We start from the raw sequence: 24,702 nt of genomic DNA on the forward strand, positions 1-24,702 counted from the left end.
GCAGGAAGACGCTGGGAGATCAGTTACATCAGTCTGTCCAGACTGAAGACAGCTCATTTAGTCTGAGCTCTTATCGCACCACATCACAGTCCCTCTGGATCAGAAACAGGATGCAGAGAAAAAACCCAGCTCACTCCATTTGAATCTGAACAAAGATCTCAGGGCTCAGTGCAGCAAACTGTACTTGATTTATTGTGTTCAACTGTCTTTAAAACCAAGATTAAACACTCCATGACACTAAGGCAACTTGCCTTTGAAAGTAACAGTTGAGTTTGTTATAACTGCCTGGAGAACTAGATGGGAGGGTTTTACCCTGCACCTGGACCAATCAGAACAGGTTTCAGAACCACTTGTGATTATCCAAACCATCAAGTGCTCATTGTTCATTTACATTTCTTGTTGTAAATACATCTGGCACAGATGTTGACTAACAAGAAAGCTTCTCTCAAAAGTATCAGGATGTCTTGTTGTTGCTGTAACAAAATAGTGTATTTGGTTAAAGTGTATTTAATAAAACCTGAGCAAACTAAAGGAAATGACAAAAAGCATGAGGGTTTATGGATATAAAGAGATGGACGGGGGCTAGCTGGTTGATTAGCCTTTGAGACAAAGGCACCATCCCCTCCAAGTTCTTATTCTGACCATATCGACACCAAATCCATACTTCAAATTTAAATCTAAATGCTAAAAAGAAAAAAAATCCATTGACTTGTTCTCAAGTATAGGCTCTACTGATTATAAAGCACTTTTATTGGATTTTTCTTGTCCTGTACATTCATGTTCTTATTACTTATTATTATGTTATTACTACTTTCTCTGTTGCTGTTTTTAAGCACTCTGTAACTTAATTTTGTTAGTTATCATCATAGTAGTGGGATTCTTTTTGTAACACCAGACTCGTATTAAGTGTTAATATCATTAGTACCATTACAAATGCAGTGTTGGGAGTAATGCATTGCCAAGTAACAAAGTGTTACAAAGTGTTACAAATGTGTTACTTTATAACGTGTCACAAAGTAACGCATTACTGTAATTTCACTTCTTTTGGCAGTAGCCAGTAATGTAACTAATTCCCCTTTCAATAAATGGATAATGCAGTAACAATTACAAATTCAAATGGACTTCTTACTTTCTTGACGGCAGACAAATGCACTCTATTGTAATAGAATATAATGACATTCAACGCAGGAGAGAAGAGCTCCAAAAGGCGTCCAGAAATGTGATTAAAACTATAAACCATCATGAACAGACACAAACTCCATCTAAATCACACCTAAAAGAGGGGCTGCTTCTGTCGCATGGACGTGGTTCAGATTTGAAAAGTCTGAAACAGACCAGAAAACAATACTTTGAAAATGATGCCACAGATGAGTCCACACAACAAGCTGACACACCGTGAACATCTTTTCCCACCTACGCCAATTCCAGACTCAGAGGTTGAGTTATTTTGTTTGCAACTATGTTTGGAAAGTGTTTTTCTTTAATATCTTTTAATACCTTATATTTTCTTACATATTTGAATGTTTGCATCAATGCTTCAAATAAAAGGAGAAAAATGATTAAGTACCTTTTATATGTTGAAGATGTGATAAGAAATAGGCCTTTCATAAATTTGTAGAAAATCTGCTTTCAATAGGTACCAGAACAGCATCCAATCAGGTGGCGAGGAAGAATTCCAGCGCCATCTTTGGTTTTACATGGCTTGTGTCAACTCTAGCAGAAGTCAAACTGAGTCGCTTACAAACAGTTGAGTCTGTAAAGTCAGTGCTCAATCCTAACGAATTTTAAGAATGCCTGAGACTGAAACCCTCCAGTACCTCCATGTAGTATAACTGACCAGATCAGGGCTGTGGGCCTCGTTCTGCTGCTCCACTCCATACTGCAGGGTCACCTGTGGGAAGTGAGCCCCTGCCCACTGAGTGCTACAGAAACAGTCAAATCTCCCTCTAATGAAAGCACAGCGCTGTAGTTGAGCGGCTTCCTTCCTTTCATTGAGATGCAACACAACAAAACCTGCTAACAGGCTCCTCAGCTCGCCTCTTAAGCTTTCATCACAAACACAGGAACATCCCACCAACAACCTCAAACCAAAGCCCACTGACAACAGATCTCCTCCGTCACATGCAGAAGCACTGACAGATCACTTTCATCGATAAAGGCCTGAAGGATGGAGGATCGTAGCCATGGTAAACACTTCATTTCTAATCTGTAGGAGGTAGTTGGTTCTATAGTAACCACATACTTCCCTATATTGTCCTGAGGGGCTCATAACCTCTGAACTGGGTGCGCAGTATGGGGCTTTTGTGTGCCCTGTGCTTCCTCTAGCGCCTGTGACCATTTGTTTTAAGAGTGAGTACGATGGCGACGAGTTCAACCAGTGGCCAAAGACTGAGTTCTCCCAGCATACCCAGCTAAATACAACAGGCCTGCTTCATGTCAGCCATTAGCAGACGGGTGTTGTTCTTTCTCCAAGCCGCTGCCTGTTTGATAGTTATTCTCACTCAATGGTCTTCCAACAAATGTACATTAAACAAACACTGGGAGAGGGGTCCCAAGTCAGCAGTGGAGGAAATGGTTAAAGTGGGTGTAGGCGGATCCCAAACACAATGTATGGCAAAACATTCATACACGCACAACCACAACTGTGAAAATAAAATAAAATCAGGAGTGAGAACAGATGTAAGAACTCTAGAAAGAGTTTGCAATTCTGAAGCAGCATCCAATCTGTTTTAGCGTTTGGATGACCGAGCTGTAATGATGCAGTCAAGGGTTTTTACATTGGTCCAACTAAAAGTCAAAAACCCAAAGACTCTTCATTTACTGTCATAAATGACAAAGAAAAGCAGTAAATCATCACATTTAAGTCTGGAAATGTTTGTATTTTTGCTATAAAAATTACTATTACAATGTATTAGTTGTTCTCTTTTTTTATCTTTCTTCCTAGTTTAGATTGTTTAAGCGTTCGCTGTTGTCTGTGATTAGCAGTCAATAACTGCCTTATATGAAGTGTGACTCATGGGAAAAGAAGATCTAATTTGGGGTTGTCAGGCTGTGAAGGATCTCTGTGCCTGGGCACCTCTTCACCAGCCTCTAACTGATGTATGTGTGTTATTGAGTGTAGTGGCAGGTGGGATGAAAGAGTTCTTGGCTCTGTTATGTTTCAACCTGGGACCCCTAAGATGTCCTAAAGGAAGTGTGAAGGCACGGTGGTCTTTTTGTCAAGTTTTGATAGAGTTCAAGTTAGACATTATGAAAGTCGTATACATTATCTCGGAAAAACAGCTTTTTCGTGCATTATAGTGTTTATACTGTGTTTAGCAACTTCAAGGAAACTACATCTGACTCTGTGCTCGGAATCAACTACATTTCTGCAATTATGCAAACTTCCCTGTCGACATTCATACTGTATACTTCCTGAAATATATTTCTGTATGAAATTCTGAAAAATGGATGTCTGGGAAAAAATGCATGAACTGGTCCGTCCTGGTATATTATCACACAGGAGAGGCCTGACAAATACTGCATGAGAGCGCATTATTTTCTCCAAAGTGCTGTTCTCACTGTCGTTCTCGGGTTATTTTTTCACTCTTGGCCTCAATAAATAAGCCCCACGGGTCTTTACATCTGCTTATCGCTGCTGCCACAGTAATCTGACACAGACGTTTGCCGGGTCTGACATTTACCCAGAAGACGAGGAGAGCATTCCCTTTTCTCATCCTGGTAAATCTGTTTGCCATTAGCCGGTGTCAGACAGATGCAGGGACCAAATCCATAAGCTTCACTCAGGAATGGCTTGGTCATGCAAGGGTCAATCACTCACGGTTCATTATTTCAGGCGCAGCAGAAGCATTCCTGCTACAGCAGCAGTGTGACGTGAGAGAAGATAGTTTGAAAGGTCAAGTTCAAATGTAAAGAAATTCAGGACTGGGCTCCACCGGCTTTTTGTGAATCCTTCACTAAGTTTGAGTGTAAAGTCCTATTACAGTAACTACCAGCTAACTCCAAACTAGTGATTTACTACACTGGGCTGCACAAGTTAAACTCAGGGAATGTCTTATATAATAAAGGTTTTACTGATCTATAAATCACTTGTTATGAAACATCTGTTGCGCTGTCCAATCATAAGCGATTGCAGCATCAAGAGCTGTAATATAACCTTCAAAAATAACATTTCCAGGAAGTCAAATGAACTTCTAATCTTTTGAATGTATGTATGACTGCATATTTGCATTCATGTAGAAATCTGAGCAGAAATATTTCATTAAGCTCATCTAAATGACAATATTTAGCCTATGTTGTTAGCAAATGTAATTTAAAGTCTTCTCAGTTGACATTATTCTATACAACCTATTCACCAATTTTACTCCTCAGGCTAAATGTTAGCATGCTAATTAACCAACAGTTACAACTGGCAAATAGTATGTTTAAACATGTAACAATCATCTCCACATTGTAGTTTATGTAGTGCAACCTGTTTTAATTTAGTCGCACATAAAATTCCACTCAGCGTTACAAGAGTCTGAACTTCAGACCTCGGGTGGAGCTTTTTAAAGTATATGCTGCACATTGTCACAGTTTGTTTTTAATTGTCGCTAAATCCCACATTGCATTGTATGATGATGCAGATGTTGTTATGCAAGCTACATGGAGCTACAGCATTAAAAGTGACAGATTTCGCAGATTTATTTGTCACTACTTTATTATTCTAACAAGCATCTTATCACAGTTACCATCAGATCCAAATGAGAAAATGCTTTTGCACCTATAAATTCCTCATATGTTTTGTATTATTTTCTACCTCTGCATCTGGCTGAGGGAGACGATATATAGTCACTGTGACTGGCCAAACCTTCATAGGGGATATAAACGACTGAGCTGGAGTGAGATTCACAGCCGAGAATTATGTACATTGTTGCACAATCAAACGGTTTCTGCTCACCACCGAATGCTTTACAGTCACAAACAACAGGGAGCACGGAGCTCGATGAACAAGCTGTTATGGAGAGTCATGATAATAGTCTAAATTATGGGTCTGTCTTAACCAACTCCAGCTGTTACTACTTATCTTACAGCAGGCGTGTGAAGTATCTTCATTGTTCTGGATGAATGGATGTGATTTAAAAGGGCTGGTTCACCCAAATTACTGCAGAATTTCTGTCTCTTGCAGCTTCTGGCCAGTTCTGGTGCATCTTTGATAAAATATTCCGATTAAAGTGCCAATGTACGAGATTCAATATGTCTCCCTGTGACCTTGAAAGTGAACTTAAACCAACACTGCATGCACACACACATATACAAACACATACCTTCTTAGAAAACTGCAAATATTATCACATCAAGCTGTTTATACAACCCAAACACAGCCTGTTACATTTGAAGTTAACCATGTCTTTCCAAATTGATGGTGTTTCTAGCACTGATTTGGCTTTAGGTGTCACGAGAAAAGTGTCAAGAACAAACTGATGGTCTCCCATGTACAGTAAATGGACTGTGTACTGTGTAGCCCTTATGTAATTAACATGCTTCCTACAATGACTAACATGTGGAGAAACATTTAAACAGCTGGATCATCATACAAGAGACACCATTCAACACATGTTCTGCTTCATGTGGCTGCTGGAAATTCTTTGATATCATCAGTAAATCGCTTTAAATCAACACTTTCAAGAGGGATTTTCTTTCAGCTGAAACTTGCATGACTGTTGTTTATTTCTACTGGATGCCGGGCCGATTTTTCAGTATGTAAATGTTTAAATACTTACGTTTAACAGGACTCATTAATTACATCATATACACAAAGCTCCTCCCAGCTGTGTGGTCTGCTGTGTCGTTTGCGTGACAAGTCATTTTCTTTTTCCTCCCTTTTCTTCTTCTCTGACATGCCTCCGTCCACCAATCTCCCTACATCCTGTGCAGTGAGAGCCCACTCCTCATGTCATTTGAGTCAGGATGTTGTTTTTGGTTTTCTTTTTTACCTCCCCCCGCCTTGTTTTCCTATTTCTATGGGAAGTCCTGGGTTGTGGCCCAATCATTTTAGTTTTTATTAAGATGTGGTGATAACGTGGCAGGTTGATTACCTCGTGGAGCCGCATGAGGAAAGGGTGTGGCGAAGGGCCCTCAATTAGGCGTCATTTAAAGAAGCCTGCGCTAGATAAAGCAATTACAACATCACTGCAGAGAGGCTCCGTGTTGACAGGCAGTGTGACATCAGGATGTACTACAGGGGAAGCTACAGCACTGGCTATCAAAGGCCTCCATCCAAAAATAATAGCAATTCCTTACAGACAGGGTGGATTTAAAAGTGCAAGGACAAAGTTAAAAGCAAAGAAAAGCAGCGGTGTGACGCTTTAACGCATCTCCACTCATGCTATTACTCTGCAATGCATACAAGCTCGACATGCAACACGGAGAAGGAAAATACGGCTTTGCAGTGACATTACGCGATCAATTCGAGCTCTTTCTGCCTCTTTCTCCACCAGAACAAATGTCAGAATTACAATTTCACAGAGCACTATCATTCATTTCGTACTTGCAGCGGCCTGGGACTACAACATGCCCGTGTTATCTTTGTAATTGAGGAAACTAGAAAGTAAAGCAAAGATTTATCTGTGTGCTTGAGCAAATAGAAGGAGTCCCACGACGCTGCTAAGTAACCAAACTGACCCCTCCCCCTCCCCAAACAGATGGCATACTGTAGCTGTAAACAGCGAGCATGGGTTGTAATGTATTCGTAGACATAATAGGTCTTCATGGAGCCAAAGATGCACAGGAAACCTTCAGTGAATCTAATGTCTCTAAATCTTTTATGAGCACCCAAAATGAGGCGCATTTTTAACTGAATTCATTATATTTCCACACTTACAAGCAAACCATTCTGCTGAAAGCTTAACCCAGGATTTAAACTAGTAACAACCAGATCCCCTTGAAAGCACGAACAGGGTTCAGAGGTTCAGTTACTGTACATCGGCCTGCTGTCACGGAAAAAACGCATAACTGCAATTTCTCTGTATCACGTTTTGCACATGTGGTTTTGGTCCCACAGCGTTCGTACTGTACTCACGCTCCTCTGTCTGCACTCAGCTTTGACTGATGCCTGCTGCACATCCCACAGTAACACGATAGGCACGCCGTTTAACCCTCCACACACACCTGTTAAGCATTCATTCGCTCTCAGTCGTCCTCAAGCGGCGCTGCCTATCAGCATCTGCAGTGGACTGCAAAGCCTTTTAAGTACACAGGTGCATGAGGGAATGCTCATGTAATGAAGATGCGATGTTTGACTGACAGAAAGGTATTTCTCTTACTGAACCTTGTCTGACAATTCATTCAAGGCTTAAAGGGCTCTATTGTGGCCTCTACTTGTTGCCATAACTCCTTTCCATCTCACCTGAAACCTATCAGATATGTGCTCTCGTAACCCTGTGATGTCAAACGCTATGAGATGTAATTGCCCTTCACTTAAATAGCATAAAGGGCCACCGCAACATAAACACGATGAGAGCGTGCGATTGTTCTTGATTGCTAGCATCTAACATGCTGATTAGCCGCCTGCACAGGCTTCCCTCCGAGCGAGCTTATCAGGGTGTGCAACTGTTCCCCTCAGCCCCAGCCACAGGAAACGAGGGGTGGGGTACGTTCAGGGGGGTGGGGTGAGGCTGCAGCCCGGGGATGCAAAGGAGGAGTGTTTATGTGCTATCATCCTCTGCTTTCCAGTTCACACCACCATGATACATCAGAGGTGTTGGGGATTAAATGTGAGGAAGGCAAATATTGTCACTTTGGTTCAGAGATTTCTCAACAAGCAATGGCCAGATTTCTAATACATTAATATTCATGGTCCTGAGAGGATGATTGCTACTCTTTTACCAGACCTCTGAATCCCCACCCACACTCTGATTTGTTCAGTATTTCAAGTGAACTGATGGCTATGAAATAAAATTGCCATTTAGGCTCTTTATCACGTTTGATGAACCCTAATCATTTTGGTGATCCCAAGTCAAGATTCCCCTCCATTCATGCTTCTTCTAGCATCATTATTAAATATCAGGTAATATCAAAATCTAACAGCAGACTGACATGAAACTAACCATTCACATTTCTTTTCTTCTTTCCTTCTAAGATGCCACATTTGCACAAGATATCTCATAATCAAATTTAAAGATTTTTGCACCAAGGTGGGCAAACCCTTTTGATTTTAGTCAAGCTTTGGCTTTTCCCCTTCAGCCACCCTTAGAAAGAAATTGGTTTAAGTGCTGTATGAAAAACTAAGAATAGCAAAATCAAAGCTTTTAACTTGTTTTGTTCTTTAAAATGTGAAAATGTCAATGAGACACAGTTCAATAAATATTACAAAACAGCAACTGAATGACAGCAACTGCCTCACATGATATTTCTCTTTGTAAATAGGTGGCAAAAGATCATCCCACTGACAGATCTGATAACTCATTTTGCACAGAATTTTCAGAGTAAGTAAAAAAATTCAAAGAAGATAAGCATCCCTACTGCACACAACTCATGCATTTCCTTTAGCGTGGGTCTTCTGGTCTCTTCTGAAATAATACGATCCTTTCTCCTCATCGCCCTGCCTCTCATCTTCAGCTTCAACTTCAGTCACCCACTGGGCGTCTGAAGTCGGCTACTTCTTTGACCCAAGCATACTGACCCTGCTCCTGCTGTCACATTAGAAAATGCTTAAGCAATAAAGACGTGTAAGGCAAAAAAAGCAACAACAACAAAAAAAGACTTGAGTCAAACAACCTTTTCGTAGAAACTAAGCAGCACAAGTTATTTGGGAATATGAACACTTTACATTTGTCTCCAACAGACTTTCAACACCTGCTAGTTCAAAGAAGACGAGACTTCTACAGCTGGACATTTGAAATATGCACCACACATGTGAAGACAACCGCATGCATATCTAATACCAACATATGTATTCATTTTCCAAGAAATTCCTTGCTCACTTCACAGGTGAAATGCTGGAGTAGAAGGGTATTTACTGTACAATCTATAAGACACCATGACTCATGACAATGGGGACAGATGCTGTTTCATAGCTGCCATAACTAGAATGTCTGTTTGATCCCAGGGAGAGCTGACAGGTTCACACCTGCCAAAGTGTCCTTGAGTAAGACACTGAACCTCCATCTGCTCTCGGACCTCTGTGGTGACAGGCAGACAACTCGTGTTCAAAACATGATTATGTTTCTGTCTCTGAGAAAAGTCATTGATCAAAGACCTGTCCATCATAGGCCAAAATGATCCTGCTAATTTGGATTTATTTGTTAATCCTGTATGAAACTGTCCTGAACAAAAGTGCACTCTTAATTTGAAAAATAAAGTCTACATGAGAATCTAGCTGAAGCCATGATCAGCACTGATATGACTGTCTAAGTGGTGATCATGTGACTGCAGCTACATGAGGTAGGCGTGTCTGGTACCTTCCCAGCATGCACTGGAGGAACAGATTCATGAAAAAGTCTCATTTAATGTATGTTCCTGCATTGTTACAGGTTTAATTTCTACATTGCATACCACAATGTTTCCAACTATTTCCACACTCTTGTCACTGTTAAACATTTGATAACGCCAGAAAATGTGTTAGGACGACACAATGTTGGTGCTTGATTACTGGGGGTTCCCAATGGACGTGAACTTTTAAGTGGTAATAACCATGAGCCTGGTGAGCGTGCTGTGAAAATGAAACTGTACAAAAGTCTCTCAGAAAGCAGCTTTAAACACCCGACAGTGCTAAGGTGTTAAATTACATAGTTGAAAGTGTAACATGGTTGGTCCTGCACATATTGGTGTATTCGGCCATATGATCCTCGAAGTTATATTAGCGCAGTTCTCTTATTGCCAAAAGCTTTAAAACATTAAATATTTGACCATCAGTGGATATTTAGTTAGTTTGTCTAACCAATTTGCCTGCAAACTCACACCTACACCTCCACAGACCCTGGTTACTTCTGCAGATACATGGTACGTCTTAATCATACATGCAGTATTTTTAACTTCCAGCTTCTGGCATTCTGAGCTCTACAGGCACGACAAAACTGCAGCATTGCTCTGAACTTGCAACAGACAGAAAGAAAAAAACGGTACAACAAAAATTCCCCAATGGATGCACTGGCTTCACGGAGGACTTCAAAGTATCTCCACGGCCTCACTGCGAGGCAAGGTCAACCTTCACTGGAGGAATTCTCCTCCATTTGTTTATCAGGCCTCATAAATCCGGCTGGACTAGAAAAGATATTGCTCATGCAGAGCTCTGCAGAGCTCACGCACATTTACGCAGAGAGCTGAATGCGATGTTACTTAGTTACCTCACCCGACAAAACTGCTGTACAGTTCTGATTAATGAGGAGAAGGGACCTGGGTTTTGTCTATCACACCAACTGGCCTGTTTCCAATCAGCCACATACATATCTCCATATGGAGGAATCCTCCAAACTGAGGAATGTGGTGTTGATCCCCTGAGTATCCAACAAGAGGCATGTACGTAGCTTCAGACGAGTGCAGAGGTCTGCATCGTGCAGTGTGAAAGGAGGAATCCTCCGAAGGACGTACTGGTCCTCATTACAAGCGATAAGACAACACTTCAGTTTGGGGCACCTAACAACGATGCATGTGGAGCTGACCTTTGCGTGAGAAAGAGCTGAACAAATCACTCAGAGGAATGTCCATACAAACAAATCAGCTGCAAGGTGGTGCCCCCCCACACAAGAGTAAAAACACTAAGTGAGAAAAATGATTAAATTGATGGCAACTTTCAGGTGCTTTTCAATAAATAAATTAAACTCTTTCCAACAGAAAAACAGACTTTTACACAAATCTGTACCTGCTTTTCTTGCTCAGATAATAGTCAATGTTTTCCAGTTTCACCAAAAAGCAATTATTGGAATTACATGTGAGGCGATGAATCTCCGAACCTCAGTTTGACCTTTACATGTGATCGGCTAGGGCCTGTCCAGGAATGCCCTGACACAGACAACCGAAGCGAACTAAAGTAGTCATCTATCATCCAGCTCCTTCCCTCTTTGATCCCTCACACTCACAGAGTCGTCTTGCCATTACAACGAGACCAAGTGAACACAGGATCAACTGTACAGTCAGTCTGGTTTCAAAGCAGCACAGAGGTCTGTGTAGTCATATACGTTGCATAACGGCACGTGGAGGTCAGAGACAAAGGATGGAGCACATTTAGGCCTGATGGCTTGTTTATTTTCCACAAATCTGCTCTTTACGGTGTGGTTGTGAATGAGTGGAGATAAATCACTTAATGGTTTTCCTGGAATGTGAAGTTCACAGGGAGGCTAGATTAAAAGGGATTCGAGCTGATAAAGGAATTAGCTGCTTAACTGAGCAGTTTTTTTTTCTCTGTTTTGTTGTTTTTTCCAATTCTGAGAGCCTAAACAAGCCAACACATGCATGTACTTCCAGCAGCAGTAACAGTTTGACGAAAGTGCCAAATTATTCCCTGTGACACTGACAGAGCTTATTACAAAATGGAAACTGAGCCAGAATTTGACTCATTACATCACTGGATCTCCAGTTGCCTTAACCACATCTACTTTCCTGTGTGCACAGCACCAACAAGGAAGCAAACAAAAAGCCAAACAAAGCAAGCATCTCCTCAATAACTGTAGTGGGTTGTAGCTAACCACTGACTACTCTGGAAAGGCAGAAATATGCTAGTGCTAATAGACCTGTTCTTCTTTTTCTCTGCCAAATACTTTTCCCAGCATTTTTTCTCAGGATAGTGCCATTCATTTGCCATTCAGTAAAGAGTCATTAAAAAGGGGGGAAAGCTTTCGAAGCTAGCTAACTTACTAACTGCCATTTAACACGTATTAATTGCTAGCATTTCTTGGTCGCTAACAGGAAAATAAGAATCTTTAAAAAAAATGCATTTGTACCATCAACTTCTGCTGCATAACTGTGTGTAAATGCCTCTTTTATGGAACAGTTTATACTCTGACTGGGAGGTTAAATAAAGGTGTAAACAGCAGCATGGCTAATAAGCTAGCTCCCTCCATTTTTGTTTGTGTACACCTTAAACAAGGAGATATTTGTTATTAAGAGAGTGTTTGAGCAGCTACTGGCAGTACATTTTACCTTTGGACTGAGCCAGGGTAGCACATTTCTCCTGCTTTCAGTCTTTATGCTAAGCTACACACAGGAGTCTTGTCAATCTCCTCATCTTATTGTGGGAAAGAAAGCAAATGGGTGTACTCTCCGTAACTTCTTTTCCATCTCTGCAGAAAATCTTGCTTACTAGTGACAGTCAGGGGATTATAGCATGTTGCCACCATCCGTCTCTTGGATTCAAGACACTAAATTGTGTGCATTCAAGGTTAGAGAAGAAATGTTGACAAAAACAACAACCTCAGAGCACTGGTACCTCTGGGATACTGTGAAATTTGAGACTCAGAGCGTTGACTGTTACTGAACAGTCCTGACTGTGCAAACAGTTCTCATGCTTGCTGTCAAAATGCTGACAAATTACAGCTGAGTGGAGAAAAGTTGATCCTCTGGAAACCTATGGACATAATAATAGGTTAAATAATTGCAGATTGGAGTTTCATCATTATAAAAACATTTCTCAGGGTCAAAGTTTCTCTGGAGGCAAAAATAATTTGGGCAGAGTCAAACAGCCACGGTTTGTTTTGCAGTCCAGAGACTGAAAATCAAGAAAAGACACAAGAGCTAAAAGAGGAGAAAGCTAAAATGAGGGAGTGTCTGTGACCGTCATGAATGAATGACTGTGGCAGTTGGACCACAAATCCTCCCGTGCTGTTCAAGTTTGCCAGTTAGCTCACTTGTCTGTAAAAAAAAAAAAAAAAAAAAAGCATGGCTCCACCCACTGAAAAAGCCTCCACTGTGTGCCAAATACTAGAGTAAAACTAACAGTAGTGCAAAATGATGGAATAATGAGTCAGTGCCAGTGGATTAGTTCGGGCAGTGCTGCAAACTTTCTGATATCTGTCAACATTTGGAAGTAATTTCCCAAAGGGTCTGGGAAAACCCTTGCTGCACTCAGCTCCAAGACAAACAGAGATGTGTTGCTGGCAGTGATTAACTACTCTGCTCATTCATAAAGCTCTTGGCCCATAATGAAGGACCTCTGGCCTGAGGTAATTTGGTGAGAGGACCTCGGATTATCACCACACTTACTGTGGGAGCTACTTAGTTGATCAGAACCTGCAGGCCAATCAGAGGAGTCAGCTTGGATGGTTTCCAGTGGGAAAGGAAGCACAGGCATGCACTGTATGTAACAGTTGATCGTAAAGGACTTGAACTATGAAGTAACCTGATCACTTTTATTAGCACTGTCTGTAGGGGGTCATGAGTGGGTCATGGGCAGAAAGACAATGTGCAGCATTTGTCAAAGCAATATTTTTTAATTCATTTATTTAAAATGTATTCAACAAGGAAAAAGCCTCTCTTGGGCAGATTTGCTGCCACTGAGCCTCACTGCTTGTTGTATTTACACTTTCCTTCAACATTCAATGATTGTATTGAATTTTGAGAGACTTTACTACTGTCTTCTTATAACACTGTAATGTTATATGCATGCTTGATCCTCAGGCTGTGTAGAACATAGGCAGAGACATTCTGCTGCACATCCTATTCACTGGTTTCTTTTCATATTGATCCTGGTATACACTGTATACCTGCATACCTTTTGTTTGTTTGTATGTATCACAGTTACATTCCTTCATGCTGTTACTACTTTGTTACTACTGTATATTGAAGTGAGTGGAAGACACTAATTGCAATGTAATTAAGAAATGGCAGTTAACAGGAACAGTGGCGGTCAAGGTGAGGTCTGAAAGCTTGCAGAGAGAAGTGCTCGTAGGATTGCTAGAAAGTCAAATCAAGCCCCCCATGTGACTGCAAAAGACCTTCAGGAAGATTGAGCAGACTCTGCAGTGGTGGCGCACTGTTCTACTGTGCAGCAGCACCTCACTGATCCGATCTTCATGAAAAGTCATCAGAAGAAAAACTTTTCCTGCATCCTCACCTCAAAACTCTGCATCAGAAATTTGAAAAGGAACATCTAAACAAGCCTGATGCATTTTGGGAAGAAGTCCTGTGCATTGATGAATTTAAAATAGAACTTTTTGGCTGCTATGAACAAAGGCATGTTTGGAGAAAAAAGGGTGCAGAGTTTCATGAAAAGGACACCTCTTCAACTGTCAAGCATGGGGGTGGATCAATCATGCTTTGGGTTTGTGTTGCAGCCAGTGGTACGGGAACGTTTCACTGGTAGAGGGAAGAATGGATTCAATTAAATATCAAGTCTGGAAGCAAACATCACACCGCCTATGAAAAAAAAATGAAAGAGGGTGGTTTCTACAACAGGATAATGATCCTAAACACACCTCAAAATCCACAATGGACTACCTCAAGAGGCACAAGATGAAGGTTTTGCCATGGCCCTCAGAGTCCCCTGACCTTAACACAGACCTCAAAAGAGCAGTGCATGCAAGACAGCCCAAGAATCTCAAACAACAAGAAGCCTTTTGCAAGAAAAATGGGCAATCCCATGGGCTGTTTACACAAAGCCTTTACAAGCTGTGATACTTGCCAAAGTTGGACTGATCACGCAAGGTGTCCAAACCTTTGCTCCATATCCGTTTCCTTTTTTGTTATTTTGAAACTGTGACCGATGGAAATGAAAAAGAAATCTTGTTTTAAACATTAAAGAAATGGGTCATTAACTTCATGACCTTTCAAAATCAGGTTTTTTTTTCACTCGCTTAGCTATTCACAGACCAAGAGTACCCAAACCTTTGCATGCCACCATATCTACAGCATGCTACTCCTTCGCACTGTCAGGTTAGACAAAGTTGAATTAATAAGTCCAACAAATGATTTATAACACACTATAATATATATGTGCAAAATGATCTGGACATTTTTAAATATTTATCAATGTACAGTATTTGTCTACAGTTCTAACTTTATCATTCATTATCTGTTTGTACACCAGCCTCCATGGATGAGTGCCCACAGGAGGAGTTATAATTGCTGATAAACATATTTATTATATTTATAGATATTTGGATCTTGCCATGTGATTGCTTTGGTTGTTGTCGTTGTCTAGGGTTGTCTAGTTGTTGTCAGATGCATCAGCGAAAAAACTGCACAATCGTTTAATATAAAGGGAACGGCATCGAAGCTCATGTGCACTAAGAAAGAGGAACAGTGTTCAGCAGAGGGGATAAAAAAGAGGAACCTGATAATTGTATGAAAGCTACCTTATATTTTCTTGAGTAAACAGCAGTTCTAAACAGCAGCATCTCTTTGCAGAAACATTTCTTTCTTAGTTTTAATTTCCAAAGAATTGTCTTCCTCTCATGTAAGACATGAAAGAAATGCATCAGTCCGAACATTTAAGTCAACAAACATGACTCTGACAGTGAAAAATGAGTGGGAAGGAGCAGTCATTAAGTATTTCTTCAATGTCCGCTCACTGGCTGAATGTCATTATGTTTGTGTTTTGCTTTGTCCCCTCCGACATCCAGAGAGGAAACCCATCCCCGTGAGCAAAGTGCACGAGGGGGGTGTTAACCGCCCAGGCCCCAGTCTTCTGCCCTGTCATTGGTCACCATGAAACCTGCATCAGTTTAAAACCAGACACCACTTTCTTCCCTCCCTTCACACGGCACAACCCCTAAAAAAGACAGATAAGGAGGGACAGACAGGCAGCGTTAGTGAGTTTGTGTGTGTCAGTCTGTGAGAGATAACCAGAGTTGGATTCAGGATGCCTGCGTACGCCACCAACATGAGGCTGAAGTTCCCCATCGTGGCCTTGACTTTGGAGATTATTACCATCATCCTGTTTGCTTGCTTTGCAGCCTATGATGACGGGAAAGGTCACGGGCACAACCCGCACTCCAATGACACTGAACATGCAGCGGCGCCCATGGAGCTCTACCCCAGTAAGTCAACCTGTGGCTGCTCGCTGAGGGATGCTCTGCTACTGGATGCCTCAATGTTTGGTCACTAGACTATTATTGAAACAGTTAAAAATGATGGATTATGACATTTTTATCAAATTCTTTTGACACATTACCTTTGCTGCAGCTTTGAGGTTAATATTCTTGTTAACTGGTGAAAATTCACCCTTCAAATATCAATCAAAGCTATTTGACACCTAACTGCTGACACAGTAGGACATGGCAAAATATGATTTAGAGGTGTTTGGCAAAATGCTGAAATTAAAGTTATGTCCATTTTAAAAAGAAATAAATCAACAAGTCTTCCATAAATCCAAGCTTTGGTTCTCTGGTCTTGAACTCTTAAGTGTCAAGGGAACTGAAAAAAGTCGCCTTTCTTCATTGGAATAATGTGAAATCCATTTAAAGGGGCCTAATTTTCTAATTACTTGTGAGCAGAAATAGAAGAATTCAGAGGCTGTTTCCAGAGCAGGTCTGCTGAATGCAATAAGAGGAGTCACGGGGTCGCATTCTCACCCGTCACAAAGTCTATTCATACACATGCAGCTGAGGAGTCGAGAGGATCCTGCAGCGAACAGTGTCAGGTCTCAGACAGTGGAGGTCACATGTGATTTCAATTCATGTCTCGCACACATGAATAACAAAAAGACTAAAGGGCAATGGTAGATGGAGCAGAGAGAAATGAAGTCTGAATTTTGTGCAGGCATCATTGTAAAGTGATTTTGTTTGGTACTTGGTGAGCATGCAGCAGAGTTAACAGGTGAGGGCTGTCTTTGCATCTGGACCACTTATCTGCATGAAGAAAACTGCAACTATAAACCGCCGTTTACACGTTACTGTATGAACGTCTGATCATGACTGGGTGGGGCAGGTGTGGCCCTGTGAGATTAGCTCAATGGTCTGCATTGAGGCTGAGCATGTCTTCCACTTCAGACAGGATGTTTTTTGTCAGAAACACTCTCTAAAAGTATAGTCAACTTCAGAATTTGTCATCCTTTTGGTTTCTTCTTATCATTTTTTATCTGTTCAAATGTAAAGAGCTTCTCCAGACATGTGTTAAGACATAAAAATACTCTGCTTGGAATAATAACTTGCATCTGATATGGTTTTCCCCACAAAAGAGAGATTCACCTACATGTGCCCACAGTCAAAAAATTGCCATTATGAGATGTTGAGGGAGATATCTGCAAATACATCAATCTAGCCTTTAGCACAGCAGGCTCAGTTAAGTGTTTTTTTCATGCTGAATGAGCTCTATGAGCCATGACCATTTAAAATACGATTGCATAATGTGAGGTCTTGCGGTTGCATGCCGAGACAACTGCTATCCAACGCATGCCAGACATCTGTCATTATAGGTTCAAAGGAAGACAAATAAGCAGAGAAATGTGGACCGGGCAGAGCAAAAGTTATCACAGCTTTATCATCATGGAGGAAATCAGTTCCATTCTAAAATTATGTCAGTGACAGAAACAAATTCTGGCTGCATGGTATGAAGAAAGTCTGCATAGCCTAAGACTCTTGAAAAGTAATTTTTCTTAATGAGGAGTTGATTTTCAGGATGAAAACATCAAAGGACGTTTGCTGCTCCAGCATTTAAAAAAATTACAATATAATAGTAATAATTTATCTTCTTGCACTGGTTGCATCACTCCTGCACGGCAGCAGGTCCTGAGGGGATTCCCTCTCGTGTCTTGGCCCATCCAGTTCTCCTGAAGATTACCTAACATCTGGGCGTGGTGCCAGTCACTGTGGCAGCTTTCCAACTTTACCTCCTCCCCATCCTCAAACTAGCGCTCACAAGAAGCCCCTACTACAAGGAAAGCAGGTCTGAATCACTCTGCTGTGAATGGGAGCGGGGTCAAAGTGCAAGCTGAGGGGCCAACGGGTTTTCGACAAAAACAGCTCCACGTGAGCCAAATCAGATATTTACACCTGGACTCGCTGCTGATATCAGGGCTCGGTGTGGAAAATGCTCACCGCACGTGATGCAGCATTATAAAGACATGTCGGGATTTTTCAAGATGACCATCAACACAAATTTCACAAAAGTCATACAGACTAAGTAAATCTGTGTACTTAAACTGAATCTGAAACAATTGTTTACCAAAGGACATGTTGAAAATGTGCTGATATTATTTGTGAAAACAGGTGTGGATGACTTCAATCTCCCCCATTACTCAATTTCTCAAGCTGCATGTGCTTCAAGCATGTGTGCTTTATCTTTACAGTAAAGCTAAAGCCAGCAGCTGGTTAGCTTAGCAAAGACTGGAATCAGGGGGAAAACACCACCCTGGCTCTGCCCTTGGCTGACAAAATCTGTTCTCCACAACCTTGAAAGCTCACTAATTAAGACTTTATGTCTCATTTGCTTAATCTGTACAAAAACTGAAGTGTAAAAACGACATGTTGTGCAAGTTACTTGGCAGTTCATGTAGTCCCTGCTGGTTTCTTGGCAACCTCATGGTGACTACAAAACTCCAGGAATTAATCAAAATGGGATAAAACATGTTAATGTGCATATACAGCATGTTAGCACTTCTTTTTTTACCTTCAGTCAGGCAAAGTTAGCTGTTTGTAATCTTCAGCTACGCTAACCATCTGTTGACGGTAGCTTTAAACATCAGAGTGGTGCAGATCTTATCTAACTCTCATCAGCAAAATGTCAATGCTCCTTTATGACTGCAGAGCAGCAGTACATGTCTGCCTTTTCAAAGACCAAAATAAGAGTGTCCTGTCTAGACAATAATGGCTACATTCATGCTCATTACAGATGGAGGAAATGAAGCACATTGTTTCTCAGTCTGTGCACACCTCCACCCAGATGCGTTTTCCAGATGAGGGGCTCATCATATCAAGCTTAAAGGCCTTCAGGAAACAGGAGTCCCACTTCCCGTCATGATGATGATGATTTATGGGGGGAGTGCCCAGTTATACCCAAACCTCCCCCAAAATTAACTGGCATGAACCCTGATTTATAGAGCATCTCCACATTAAGGTGTAGAATTTAGGGGGATCTATTGGCTGAAATGGGATATAATATTCAGAAGTATGTTTTCTTTGGTGTAAAAACACCTGAAAATAAGAATCATTGTGTTGTCATTAACTTAGAATGAGCTCTTTATATCTACAGAAGGAGCTGGTCCTCTTCCACCATTTTCCTACAGTAGCCCAGAACGGACAAACCAAACACTGGCTCCAGAGAGCACTTTAGAGCCACCATAGAGGGTGAGGCGAGGGGTATTCAGTTGGTTGCAATCTTCTTTATGTGACTAGATAATTGATTTATATGTTATTTACCAATTCTTACCCTGCATATCTGCTCTTGTTTTAATCCCTCTGGTTTCTCTCTGATCATGAAGGGGGTCTTGAGGAAAGCAGGCATGGGTTGGTAACTTCTTGTAAAAATGTTTTCTTCTTGTACTCTGTAATACCGCCTTATGTCAATAAAGCCCCCCAAGGAATTTCAGTTGGGACTAACAAAGGTGTGCTTAACGTCCCCTCCCCCAAGGCTCATAAGTTTAAACTTATTAAGATCATAAGCACTTAATAGAAACAGCACAAAGCCACCGACTCAAAGGGAGCAGCATCTTTTTCCTGGAATCCCATTCATAGTGTGATTGAATTGCTTTAACAGCTAACAGGTCACGGCTGACACTATGGCCCCTGTGGAAATGACTCGTGTGAAGTCAAGGAGCTGCTTCATAAATCATTTCAACTACAAAGTCAAAAGAATACCACCATGAACAGAAACGTCGTAGCAAAGAGCTCAGTTCTAATTGAAGGCAGAGCACCATAAAGTGTTTAATCTGATTCAATTTCATGTCCACATTTAGCTGAGGCTAAACTCTCCCAATAAAGCAAGGCCCTGTCATTGAAGCAGCAGCAGAACTGACCTCCCTCCTCATTGCTCCAGTGTTTCAGGATGTCCACGTCATGATCTTCATCGGCTTCGGGTTCCTGATGACCTTCCTGAAGAGATATGGGTTCAGCAGCGTGGGCGTCAACTTGCTCCTGGCTGCCTTCGGCCTGCAGTGGGGCCTCTTCATGCAGGGCGTCTGGCACATGGATGATGGCGTGATCAAAATCAACATTTTCAAGTACGAATGTCTTTTCTGCACAAGTTGGTTATCAGTGTGCAGTTAAACACACATCAACTTTATCGCTGGTCGCCTCCTCTCCTGATCGTCCTATAATTTCTGTTTTCCTACATATCCTGCAGAATAATCAACGCAGACTTCAGCACAGCTACAGTCCTGATCTCGTTCGGGGCCGTCCTGGGTAAAACCAGCCCTCTGCAGCTCCTCATCATGACCATACTGGAGATTACCATCTTTTCCCTCAATGAACATATCGTGGTCACTTTCTTCGAAGTAAGCACACAACAAACACACAACAGCTGCATGTGTTTAACTCCATGAGCATTCACTGTGATTGCACTTTAAAAAAACAAACAAAAACATGTACTGTTATGGGCCTGCATCACCTTTTCTTTCACAGGCTAATGATGTTGGAGCATCCATGATCATCCATGCTTTTGGAGCCTACTTTGGCCTGGCAGTGGCTCGGATACTTTACCGACCAGGTTTAAGAAATGGTCATGAGAATGAAGGATCTGTTTATCACTCAGACCTGTTCGCTATGATTGGTAAGAGCCGGTCACGCTTTAACCTAATGTGATGTATTAGCGATTATACAGCTCTGTGTTTGTGTTTGTGGCTGTAACTTGCCTTCACTGCCTCATCACTGGCCTCCTAAATGTGTATGACTTGTGCCACCTAGTGGACATAAACTCCCTTGCAGTATGTACAGTGATTAAGAAATAGTGACCTCATCTGTGCATCAATCCTGTTCAACAAAAGCATATGAAAGCTTAAATCTACAAGTATTTAACTTGCAGATTTTCAAACGGATTAATACAAATGTCTTCATCACTCTCTTCTACAGGAACTGTCTTCCTGTGGATGTTCTGGCCCAGTTTTAACTCGGCCATCGCTGAGCCGGGCTTCACTCAGCTCACAGCAGTGATCAACACCTACCTCTCCCTGGCTGCCTGTGTGCTCTCTGCCTACGCTATCTCCAGCCTCGTGGAGCACAGAGGAAAACTGGACATGGTCAGATAACTTTCCTTTAATATCCACAATAACACTATGAAGAATTTTAAGCTAATTCGGTTGTATACTTGTTTTTGCATACACTACAGGTGCACATTCAGAATGCCACCTTGGCTGGTGGAGTCGCTGTGGGAACATGTGCTGACATGAACATCGGGCCATTTGGGGCGATGCTGATTGGATTAGTGGCTGGCATCATCTCTACCCTGGGCTTCAAGTACTTGAGTGTGAGTTCAAAGTCAGCAAAAATTAAAAATCCCTTGTTTCGACTTCTCAAATGTTACTATTTCCTGGTTTGTCTTTCTTTTCTGTAACAGTAAATTGAATCTCTTTGGGTTTTAGACTGTTGACAAACAGACAGACAAAACGAGACCCCTGAAAACGTCACTTTCAGCTCCAGGAAGCTGCGATAGGATTTTTCTACACTCTGCTGATGTTTTTTCCATCAAACAATTAATCAAGAAAATAATCAGCAGACTAATCAATAATGAAAATAATCATCAGTTGCAAATCAGTTGATACTTGACTAGAAAAATGTCTTGTATATAGAGATTATTAGAAATATATGTTGGTGACATGAAGGCACAGGCCCAGTTTATGAAATCCAAATGTTTCACCTTTTAAAAAGTCTCCCCTTGACTGCAACAAGAGGTCTTTTTTTTTCTTCTCTGTAGCCCATCCTGGCATCTAACCTGGGAATCCAGGATACCTGCGGAGTCCACAATCTGCATGGCATGCCTGGCATCCTGGGCGGGCTGGCTGGTATTATAGCTGTGGCTTTGGGGAAAAAAGAGTAAGAGCCATTTTACTCACCGCAGATCTCACTGTACAAATACAAATAATATATAAACATGTACACACACGTACTGGAGCTCTGAAGTACTTTTATGCTTCAGTGACGTCTTACATTCTCACATTCCCGTGTTCACTCCTCCTCCTCCTCTTCAGGGGTAGAGCTGAGATGCAAGCTGCTGCGTTGGGTTCATCCCTCGGGTTCGCTCTGCTTGGAGGTGCTATCACAGGTGGGTGGAGATGAAAAATGAGATCACAAATGCGACACACGACAGTCAAATTCATAAGCTGTCAGTCATTCGACACGAAGAAAGGCGACACGTGGCTGATCAAACAATTCATTTTCTTGTTCAAGGTTTTATAATGAGGTTGCCGATATGGGGACAGCCTCCCGACCAGAACTGCTTCGATGACTCTATTTACTGGGAGGTGAGAATCCCATTCCTCATGAATATTATGTCCAGTTTCTGACTGCTGAGCGTCACATGCCGTAGCCCAATATTTTTTTAAGTTATTAAAATAGCAGCTTTGGTATATTATTATTATAATATAAGAAATTTTTTTTCCCAGGATGGCAAAGTCATGAACCACTCAACTCTGATTGGCTTGTACTCTTGGCTTGTACTTGTTCTCTTCATTGGTTTGGTTGGTTAGGTTAGGCATGAAGAGTGAGATTGGTTTGTGTTAGGATATCTGGATAAGCCAATCAGAAGCAGAGCGGGGTGGGTCATGCCTTTGCTATCCTGGAAAAAAAAGGTTCTCAATATTACAATCTAGACTTTTCAGGCTTCTGTTCATAGAAAGGAGATCTCTGACAATCTGTGTTTTATCCTCTGCTGGTAAACTCAGCAGCATATACGCCAATAATTGATGTCCATATCAAGTACACCTGTGTCTCATTTAGGTCTCTTTCATTATGCTACAGACAAATAATTTCGATCGTGTGTTTTCCAGGTTCCTGAGGAGGAGGAGGAGAACGAGGAGAGCTTGGCTCACGCCGATCACTCAAAGAACAAAGCAGAGGTTTAGACATCTGCCCACTGTCCACTGAGCTGGAAATGAAGAACCATCATTAATCAGCTACACTTTGTCTGCGGGTGTCAATTTTGAGTTACATTAATGTGATTTTTTTTCCTTTTCAAAAAACTACACGATTAAATCGATGCTTATTCAATTTCGAAACTGTTTCATGAGCGAAGATATCGATGGAGCATTTTTTAATTTTTAACTTGTAATTAGGAAGGGCAGTGAAAGGTTTAAACAACAGAGAATCCAAAATGTACAGGATTTTATTCTAGAAAAAAAAACTGGTTCATCTCAGTTAGACTAAGAAAAAACCTGTTTCAGAATTTTGAAAGAACAGAGACTTTCAGGGATTTTTTTTATATATACCAAAAATTGTGATCAATTTTCTCAATTACATGTAATCAATCATTTCTACCTTCTTCCATAGCTTCACTGCTGATAGACAGTGACACACCTATCTCCATAAGCTTTTTTCTTTGTTTCATTTTTATACTAAAAAAAGCATAAAAAGCATGTTTAAAGATGTTAGTATAGCATGTATTTTTCTTCATACATTCTTTTATAATTCCATATGTATGTCTGCTGAGGCGGAGGTCACAGCGAGGAGTGAAACCCTCTTTGATCTGCTGCTTCACGTCACCTCACTGGAGCCCAGTCCTTCTGCAAGGAGTCAGAGTCCGACTGCGTGAAGCCAGCAGCGAGGCTCTGACACGGGCAGGGATAGTCGCATGATATGTTGTAATTAATGAACCTTCATGTTGCTTATCTTCCGCTTATCATTTTCTATCTATCTGAGGGCAGCTGTACAATTTCTTTAATGCAATGTGGACTGCATTCAGAGCCGAGCATTTAACATTCGACCGGCTGTCAGAGGGCGAGAAGTTCTTTTTTTAGTCTGTTTTCTATTTACATCCAGTGTATTCTTACATGTACATACAGTTTAGCTTTTAGATGGATTGACATGGTCAGTTTTATCAAGGCCCTGCAGGGTTAAAAAGAAAAAGCAACTGGTACTGAATATTTTTCAGACATCTTAAAAGAAATCAACAGGGATTTACACACTAAGAAATAAGAAAGGTGCGGCTTTTCTATGAGATGCAAATGTTACAATAAACTAACTTCTTTTTGTTACAATTTACGTTTTTTCCACTTCTTTTCTCTATTGGTGAGTTGCTATTGGATTCTTTTCCATTCTGACTTTTGAACCATCAAACCTGCGACAAACCTGCTGCATATATTATGGGATCAAGGAGCAGTCATTTCTCACTTCTCAATATCTCTTAAAGCCGCACGGTGCTGGAGTGCTAACAGACAGGGGTCTGGTGTGTTTAACATTATAACATAGGCCTGCAGGGATAGATTAAACTGACTACATACACAGCAGTGTTAATCAACAATATCTTGGTCTGTCAAATGATTTGTGATGCCCAGAACAATCAAAAACATCAAGATTTTGTACTTTTATACAGTGGGCATGTGCTCGTACTTGTATAATATACTAATACTGTCATAATAAATATGTTTTTGTACAATACAGGTGTTTATATGTGTTTTTGTGGTAGTACTCTTGCAGTGAGTTCAGATATTTGTGGAAACATTACAGTCTGGTGGCTTCCTTACATTTGGCTGTAACTTAGCCTGATTAGTCAGAGGAAGATTATAAATACTCGTTAAATGACTTTTTGTGACATTTGACATTTGTGGTTTTGAAGGAAATATCTCACCAACTATTGGATGGACTGTCATGAAATTTAGTGCAGACTTTCACACCCCTGTCAGGATGAACTGCAGTAACTTTGGTG

General features: G+C 41.1%; 1 protein-coding gene across 1 annotated transcript; it reads left to right on the top strand.

Moving 5' to 3' along the window:
* Nucleotides 1-15,668: 15,668 nt before the first annotated feature.
* Nucleotides 15,669-24,434, top strand: rhag (Rh associated glycoprotein). The gene is made up of 10 exons (XM_070987344.1): nt 15,669-15,950; nt 19,885-20,068; nt 20,191-20,341; nt 20,469-20,616; nt 20,916-21,082; nt 21,172-21,309; nt 21,757-21,875; nt 22,031-22,104; nt 22,230-22,303; nt 22,829-24,434. The coding sequence occupies exons 1-10, from the start codon at nt 15,773-15,775 to the stop codon at nt 22,901-22,903; spliced, it is 1,308 nt and encodes a 435-aa protein (XP_070843445.1). The 5' UTR covers nt 15,669-15,772; the 3' UTR covers nt 22,904-24,434.
* The last annotated feature ends 268 nt before the right edge of the window (nt 24,435-24,702 follow it).

The sequence above is a fragment of the Chaetodon trifascialis genome, chromosome 19 (genome assembly GCF_039877785.1).
Source record: "Chaetodon trifascialis isolate fChaTrf1 chromosome 19, fChaTrf1.hap1, whole genome shotgun sequence".
NCBI lineage: Eukaryota > Metazoa > Chordata > Actinopteri > Chaetodontiformes > Chaetodontidae > Chaetodon > Chaetodon trifascialis.